The sequence below is a fragment of the Zea mays genome, chromosome 1 (genome assembly GCF_902167145.1).
Source record: "Zea mays cultivar B73 chromosome 1, Zm-B73-REFERENCE-NAM-5.0, whole genome shotgun sequence".
Taxonomy (NCBI): domain Eukaryota; kingdom Viridiplantae; phylum Streptophyta; class Magnoliopsida; order Poales; family Poaceae; genus Zea; species Zea mays.
In genome coordinates, this window is record NC_050096.1 from 263,475,397 (window position 1) to 263,484,534 (window position 9,138).

At 54.3% G+C, this 9,138-nt stretch overlaps 1 protein-coding gene across 1 annotated transcript; it reads left to right on the top strand.

Annotated features, from left to right (window-relative positions):
* The first annotated feature begins 3,891 nt into the window (after nucleotides 1-3,891).
* On the top strand, nucleotides 3,892-5,628 carry LOC100274643 (uncharacterized). Its single transcript, NM_001148977.1, is given in 2 exon segments — nucleotides 3,892-4,752; nucleotides 5,082-5,628. Coding segments are annotated over 2 exon segments (954 nt in total). The 5' UTR covers nucleotides 3,892-4,214; the 3' UTR covers nucleotides 5,498-5,628.
* Nucleotides 5,629-9,138: the final 3,510 nt, after the last annotated feature.

Sequence of the window (9,138 nt, forward strand, 5' to 3'; positions counted from 1 at the left end):
TGATGTCCAACGGCTCCTAGCTGCCTTGAGGCTATAAAAGGGACCACTAGGTGCATGGAGCAGGATACCAAGCATTCTCTAAGCACTCTAAGACTCCCAGACTCCGCCTCCACGCATTTGATCGATTGTGTTAGTGATTTGAGCTCCATTTGAGTTATGAACTCACTGTGCTACGTTTCGAGCTCAAGTCTTAGCTTGTGTGCGTGTGTGTGTGCTGCGGATTTGAGTCTTGAGTGTGTTGCTCTCCCATCCTTACTCTTGTGCTTTCTTTGTGATCAGTATTGTAAGGGCGAGAGGCTCCAACTTGTGGAGATTCCTCGCAAACGGGAAGGATACTCAAAAGATAAAAGACTGTGGTATTCAAGTCGATCATTGGATCACTTGAAAGGGGTTGAGTGCAACCCTCGTCCATTGGGACGCCACAACGTGGAAGTAGGCAAGTGTTACTTGGCCGAACCACGAGATAAAAATCGTGTGTCTCTTGTGTTGCTTCTCTCTGTGATTGCTTGTGTTCGCAAGAGCTCGCTACATAAACTTGATTAACTTGCACTAACATCTTTATAATCAAGTTTGTGGCTATTTAGTGTTTAATTTTACAGGATCACCTATTCACCCCCCTCTAGGTGCTCTCAGAACATACCTATATTGGTTAACTACTGGTCGCAGTTTATGAGATCTAGGTGGTCTTTAGATAACTATGAAAGGCTATAGAGTTTGACTTATATGCTTCAACCAGTGGGGATGCGCTCGGCAATCTAGTACTGGTAAGGAGTTTAGATGAAACTTATTCCATGCAAAACTGCCAATTCAAGGTCTAGTCCATTGTGCAGTTCTAGTCAAGTGTAGTCTAGATTCTAGGTGGATGTTCAACTTAACAGTCTCCATCGAAACACCAGTGTATCAAACGTTTGAGATAATTAGAGCATTTTAGTGTGACTTAGCATTTGGTGGGGATTGTTGAAATAATGTGGGCTGACCCATATTAATATTCAATAATAGTCAATGTTAGAGGTCAACTTTAATGCTACGGTGTACTAGTACTTTAGTATCATACCGGAAGTACAAGGGACAATTCACTCAGCTTAAATAGGTGGACCGTTGGTGCATCTATTGAGAAGCTGAGAAGGGGATGAAGGACTGCCACACGCGCGCGCCGTCGGCCGGGCCGGGCCGGGCCGAGGCCGTGGTAGATCGGACCTTGGTCCGAATATTCCTTCCTAATGGTTGCACATTTTGCCTAGAGTAATGACTGTCCATTGCTATCGTACATTACTGGTCGTTTCCTGTGTTATGGCTAGTAACGGACGAGCTATAATGGCTGACAGCTATTAACGAACGTCACTGATGGCGTCAGTTTCTGGTTGGTTGTAACGGTAGCTCTGATGGCGACCGTTACTATTCGTTGGCCTCCCTCTGCATGTGTATATATACGAGGAAGGAGGGGCTGCTTCTTGGTTGACATGAGAACACAAGTACAATTCTCAGACGCTTTGCGTATAGCCTGTCCCACCTTCTGCGAGCACAGAGAGTGTGGAAGAGCAGGCCTCCAAAATCGCCGTTCGCAGAGAGACACTTGCACGGATGTGCGGGCGATCAGGTTTTTGGGGAGCGTAATCGCGACTGCTCGCTTCGCCCGCTCGACCAGCGCTGATCAAGTTCCTTGTCGCGGGCGTCGTTCGTGGGATTGCACTGCGTACATCTGTCTGTGTCGACTGTGTACGACTACATAGAACATATATACGAGATGTCTCATGTGAATGGAACAACTAATGCTTTGAACATCGGACCCTCCGCAGGGTACAATATATTTCTTTGTATTTATGCATATTTTATTGTTGTGTACTGCTTATGTGAGTAGTGATACACATATGCACATACATGTTATCACATACATTACTATGATTTTCTGGATTAAATTAAAACTAAAAATGTCTATTTCTATAATAGGTTGTATGAAAAGGTTTTTTAGCTGTATCTAATGTTTGGAGAACCGAAACGTAATATCTGGTTATATATGCCGTAATCGCTCAACGGGATCTACTACCCACGTTCTTAAACCGCTAGCTGACAAAAGAAGATGAATGAGAAAGAAAAAAAAGAGAAGTGAGAGAAAGGGCTGTTGGGTTCTGTAAGAGCCTAGCAGCTGTTAGTGCATCGCTAGAGAGCTGTTTTTTCTGGCCTTTATTGCCTCCACGTCAGCAGCAAACTAGCTCTAGGCTACCTCCGGACGCCATAAAGCTTCTATCATTCTATGAAAATTTGGTTGCGAGGCAAATCTGAGCACCATAGTAATTGTGTGTGGACAGTTTGACTGGTTTTGTGTTTACGTTGGTTTTATACGTTTTTTATCAAAGCGATTCTCACAAAGACAACATGAAAAGTTAATAATGTGTTTGGTTTTAGGATTGAGACAGTCTATCATCTTCTAACTGCTTACTTTTTTGTTGGATTTGTGAAATAGAATGAATTCATATATCACCATTTTATTTCACATAAGATAAGGATTAGTAATAATATGAGAAATGAATTTATTCCACCAAATTTGTGAAATATACTCGAAACGTAGAATAGATTGTATCTTCAGTTCTTCACACCAAGGAGCGAGTACGATCCGTCACCCTCGGCTCTGACCCTGATTGCTAGTACCGGCTCACGCGTCAGAGCGCAAAGTAAACCAATCTCCTCCGGGCAACGCTTCAGAATTCTGATGCAATGCAACGCAACCCATACTCTAGTCCTTCCTAGAGCTGTGTGTCCATGACAATGTCCATCTATCTATGTACCCATGATCTATCATCGTCTTGGACTCCTCGGAACTTCCAGCTGACTAATAAATTTTCACCAGCAGAATGCAGAAAGGCCCCCCCAACGAGCGGGCAGGAAACAGCGAAACGGAGACGCTGGCACAGTGTTCACAGCTCACAGGTTTCATGGCCTCCAGGGAGCTAGAGCTAGCTAGCGCTATCATTTGCAAGAGATAGTGGAGCAGGCAGCAGCAGTAGCCAACCAGCCATGGAGGCTGGCTGCTGCCCCATGTCATGTCACTGGTTGTGCAAGAAGAAAAAGGCGCTAGCTAGGCTGCGGCGAGCGCTAGTAGTACTAGCATCTCTGCTCCTTTATTTGCGCTGCCGCTGTCCCTCCGGAGAGGGCGGGGCACTGCTCAACAGGCGAGAGGAGAGAGAGAGAGGCTGTCCCGGCAGCGAAAAGCCGGCAAGCTACTAGGGCGTGCAAGTGCAACCACACACTTTTATTAAACAGCTCGCTGCACGAGTCACTGGCGAGGGACAGCGGCCGGCGTGCGTGGCGATATGGCATGGCCTCCTCAGATTACTATTGACTGATCTGGCATTAGGGGGGAGAAAAAGTTGGCTTGGTGGGGACGTGGGGTTGGGTTTGAATCTCCTGGGAATAGCAGCAGAACCGGCAGGCAGTGGCAGCAGCTGCTCTGCTCGTGCATTTTGGACGCGCAAAAAGGCTGGCGGGCGATTCACTGAGGGCGCGTCCGCCCGCGCTGCCGTGGCAGCCAGCCAGCCATGCCACAACCTGTGGGCGTTTCGTTGGAGCTTTGCGTTTCGTTGGAGTACCTACTACCGGGCCGGGTGCCTGCCTGTCTCTGGACTGGACTCTGCCCACGTCTCTGGATTTCTGATGCATCATCAGGTCAGGTGGCATCTAATGATCCACAAACAGTTGACTCGCTGGATGATTACCTGAGGCAGCGATAAGTCAGTAGTACCAAACTGTAGGAGCCTCCTTGGCTTGGCTCCCCCACTTTCCGTCCGCACGGTGTCGCTCGCTCGCTCGCTTGTCGCCACGGACACGGAGCAAGTGGCCAGGCCCACGCCACGGCACGCACTCCCCTTCCACTCGCCCGGCCGCTCATCACTCACTACCTTCCCAGTTCCCACGTCCCAACAACAACCACCCCAGGATATGAGAATACTATGATCCCCATCCCTCCCCTCCCCTCCCCTGACTCTACTACTCCTCCCCCACTGCCTTGCCTTCGTCGTCACATGCGCACAAGAAAGAACCCGCGCCGCCCCTGACCCTGGCCCCTCCTCTCCTCCAGCGCGCAGCCAAGACGTCGCCGCGCCCGCTTCCATGACCCTCGTCCCCACCTCGCGATGAGCGACATTGCGCCGTGGTGGCGCCTGCCTTTTCGTTCTTGACCGCCCGTCGAGCTGCTACGAGAAAGGGAGGGAGGCCGGGCGATGGCCGCCGCGAGGAGGCTCTCGGAGCTGCTGCAGGAGCAGCAGGAGCCGTTCCTCGTCGAGGCCGCCAGGGCGAGGCGGCCCCGACGCGTCCGTGGCGCGAGCGGGGCGGCGGCGGAGGAAGCGGGAGGAGGAGGTGGGCTGGGCTGCTGCCCCACCGCGGCGTGCCGGCGGCTGCTCAGGCTCTGCAGCCACGGGTTCAAGAAGAGGAGCGCCGGCGCCCTCAGGTCGGCGCTGACCAAGGTGCTGTGCAGCAGGGCCATGCGCCGGGTGCTGCGCTGGGACGGCCTCGGCGGAGGCTGCCTCTCGGGCGCCGGCGCATGCGGCGCCAGCGAGTTCCGCCGCCTGCGCCGCTCACTGGGGGACAGCGGCGAGTGTGACCCTCGCGCCATGGTGTTTCCCGGCGATGGTGGGGACGAGGAGCGGGTGGGGTGGAAGGCCGACATGGACGTCGACTCGTCGCGGCAGCTCAGCCCGGTCTCCGTCCTGGACCTGCACTCCGACGATGACGACGACGAGTCGCTGGCGCATTCTTACTGTAAGCTCCCTCTCAATCGCACATCTAATACTGCCATTCTGATTAGTAGTTAGTACTTCGTACAGCTTCCACTTGCCAGCTGATGAGCTACTACAAGATTAGTACCACGTTTATCATACAGGCTTATTATCATTTGAAGATTCTTTTTTTTTCTTATGTCCGTCTGCCTGCAAATGTCCCTTGTCTTCTTTTGGTGTGCTTATTATACGCGCATATAACATGTTGTCAGTTCTTCAGCGTCCTCAAGTAATGGCAGGAGCTGAATAATCCACACACTAGCATGTGCAGAGACAATGCTAATCTGTTCCATCTGCTGCTACTTCCGACAGGGGGCGACGAGAAGCCGTCCACCTCCGGGAGCTCACCTCCGTCCGAGCCTTTCCTCGGGCCGACCTCTCCGTGCTTCAGCTACTACAGCCACAGCCACATCCTGCACGACAAGTTCCGCGAGATGGAGGTGGACGAGGGCGAGGAGGAGACGGCCCGGACCGGCAGGTCCGTCGAGGAGCAGATCTCGTCGTGGGAGAAGATCGCGGGTGACATCTCCAGGATCCCCGCGATGGTGGAGCTGGACCTGGCGCGGTCCGCGCGGCAGTGGCGGGAGCCGAGGCTGGAGGCCAGGGAGGTCGGCGCCAGGATAGAGACCCTCATCTTCGATGACATCAGGAGGGAGACCGTGTGCGACATGCTCGCCTCGCATTGTAGATCGGCGGCGGCGGCGGCGGCAGCAGCAACGTCTTGTTGATCGAGGTAGTAGGAGGAGGAGGGGTTGTTGTGTTGGTCAGAAGCTATGCAGCGGATACGGGTACATTTATCGACAGTTTTCAAAAATAAAATGGAGAATAAATAGCGTATATATGTTGAAAAGGTTAACAATGAAGCGTTGTTAGGTTCTGTTCTTACAACACAGCAGGTCTCCGATCGAGTCTCCTCAACACTTAAATTCTTAAATATAGTAGTCTCAAGTTAATAAAAGGCATTCAGGCTTACGTCTAGTTTCTATAATTCTATTCCATTATTATCAAGCCGCAGATCATTGAAACCAAAAGGCTGGCGGAGGCTTACGTGCGGTATCGGAGTCGGAGGCTAGGGCATCGGTCGTATGATCGTAGTATCAGCAAAGCAGTTATGCATATCAGCTCACATATCCAATATTCGCTAAAACAGGAAAAAAAGGATTTAGATACTTTAAAATTTCTAGTTTGGAAACTCAGATAGCTAGGATCGAAATTGAGGTAAAATGAGTTAATTTTCTCCTTAGGCTATCAACAACCGTTCCCCCTAAATTTCCCCCCTAAATGTTACTATGCAGCCATGTCAGCAAGATTTTATCCCCTATTTTAACTCGTCCCGCAACCGTTCCCCCTAAATTTTCCCCTATATATCCCTCTACTCATTAAATATACATTTCCATATAACTAACTTAACCAACTTTATTTTTGTTTTAATTTTATTTGTTTCCACACGTCCGACATGTTGCACTTCTTTAAAAAAATAAAATTTAAAAAAATTATTTGTTTCATTTAAATTGTGCAAAATATATATAACACCATTGCGTCAAAAATTATGGTCCATCAAAAAATTTCAAATATAATCGTATGAAATATATAAAACCACGCTTACGGTCAGAGGAAACTCGACGAGTCGTGCGTGGCAAGCCGCACTTGTCTTGCAACGAAAGCCATGGTTGGCTTTCAACGGAAGGCACTTGCTTCCCCCTGAAGCCACATTGCTCTCCCCTATATATATGCAATACTTCTTGTCGGGGACCATAATTAAGGGTACCCTCAAGGCTCCTAATTCTCAGCTGGTAACCCCCATCAGCATAAAGCTGCAAAGGCCTGATGGGTGCGACTAAGTCAGGGATCAGTCCATTCGAGCGACTCGATCACGCCTCGCCCGAGCTTAGCCTCGGTCAAGGGCAGCCGACCCCGGAGGATTTCCGTCTCGCCCGAGGCCCCCCTCCAACGGCGAATATATTTCCGGCTCGCCCGAGTCCCTGCCTTCGCTAAGAAGCAACCCTGACCAAATCACCGCACCAACCGACCAAATCGCAGGAGCATTTAATGCAAAGGTGGCCTGACACCTTTATCCTGACGGGCGCCCCCCAGCCGGCAGAGCCGAAGTGACCGCCGTCACTTCGCCGCTCCACTGACCGGCCTGACAGAAGGACAGCACCGCCTGCGCCACTCCGACTGCGGTGCCACTTGAAAGAGTGAGACTGACAGGCAGTCAGGCCCGGCCGAAGGCACCATAGGAAGCTCCGCTTCGCCTGACCCAGGGCTCGGACTCGGGCTAAGTCCCGGAAGACGGCGAACTCCGCTCCGCCCAACCTAGGGCTCGGACTCGGGCTAAGTCCCGGAAGACGGCGAACTCCGCTCCGCCCGACCCAGGGCTCGGGCTCAGCCCCAGAAGACGACGAACTCCGCTCCGCCCGACCCAGGGCTCGGACTCGGGCTAAGTCCCGGAAGACGGCGAACTCTGCTCCGCCCGACCCAGGGCTCGGACTCGACCTCGGCCACGGAAGCCAGACTCGACCTCGGCTTCGGAGGAGCTTCCACATCGCCCAACCTAGGGCGCAGACCAGCCACGTCGACAGGAGGCGCCATCATCGCCCTACCCCGAGCTGACTCGGGCCGCAGGAAACAAGACTGGCGTCCCATCTGGCTCGCTCCGCCAGATAGGCAATGATGGCGCCCCCCATACTCTGTGACGACGGCGGCTCTCGGCCCCCTTACGGAAGCAAGAGGACGTCAGCAAGGACTCAACCGCTCCGACAGCTGTCCCTCCGCCAGGCTCCATCGCTCCTCCGACGGCCACGACATCACACCAGCTGGGTGCCAAAATCTCTTCGGCTGCCACAACGGCATGTACTTAGGGCGCTAGCTCTCCTCCGCTAGACACGTAGCACTCTGCTACACCCCCCATTGTACACCTGGATCCCCTCCTTACGCCTATAAAAGGAAGGACCAGGGCCCTCTTAGAGAGGGTTGGTCGCGTGGGGACGAGGACGAGATAGGCGCTCGCTTGGGGCCGCTCGCTCCCTCTCCCGCGTGGACGCTTGTAACCCCCTACTGCAAGCGCACCCGACCTGGGCGCGAGACGAACACGAAGGCCGCGGGATTCCCACCTCTCTCACGCCGGTCTCCGGCCGCCTCGCTCTCCCCCCTTCGCGCTCGCCCTCGCGCTCGACCCATCTGGGCTGGGGCACGCGGCGACATTCACTCGTCGGCCCAGGGACCCCCCGGTCTCGAAACGCCGACAGTTGGCGCGCCAGGTAGGGGCCTGCTGCGTGTTGACGAACTGCTTCCCGTCAAGCTCCAGATGGACAGTCTCCAGCAACCTCTCCAACCCGGGACGGTGCTCCGTTTCGGGAGTCTTGAGTTCATGTCCCACGACGGCACCTACGACATGATACTCCTTCCACCGCCGCGCGACAACGACAATGGCGGCCGACAGCCCGCCCGCCAGCGGCGAAATCGACGACGTCTTCCCCGCGTGGTGGAAGAACAACCTTCGAGCTCATTCTGCCCTTTCCCCCGCCGACAGAGGGGAAGGCAGGGCGACCAAGGCCAAGCAGGAGGCAGCGCCTCGTCGACTGTCGAGCGAGTCGACAGTCCCGACACCCCAACGAGGGGCGCACCGGGTATCGACTTCGCGCTTGAGACGAAGACGAGCGCCGTCTCCCCGCGACACGCCAATCCCGAGCAAGCGGACGACGCCAGCGCGCTCGCGGAGAGCTTGCTGGATGTCACCCTCGTACCTGAGACGACGGTGCAGTCAGTCCCTGACGTGACTTTATCGCCGTTCGTCGACCAAGAGGTACCGGCCGATTCCCATCCCACGTCATTTGGATTCAGCCTCAACCCGCCTAGCGACCGTGCTTTGGCGGGCGCTCTCATAGAGGCAAGTCCAAACCCTCTGGGGTTTCGCATGCGGTCGCCTTGGGACCGGCTGACGGACGTCTCGACCTACGGGCCCTCTGGGTCCGAGGAAGACGACGAGCCCAGCATCTGTTGGGATTTCTCTGGACTTGGCAACCCCAGTGCCATGCGGGACTTCATGACCACATGTGACTACTGCCTCTCCGACTGTTCCGACGGTAGCCGCAGCCTCGGCGACGAGGGCTGCGGCCCAAGCCGCGAATGTTTCCACGTCGATCTAGGGGGTCCCTCCGAAGGCAATCATCTCGGCATGCCGGAGGACGATGACCTCCCTAGGCCGGCGCCCCGCGTTGACATCCCACGGGAGCTAGCTGTGGTCCCCGTTCAGGCGGGGGCCATGACCCACAGCTCGAGCAAATCCGCGGGGTGCAGGCCAGGCTCGACGAGGGAGCAGGAGCGCTTGAGCCGATCCGCCGGGACGTCGGGCAAGCATGGGCGGGCC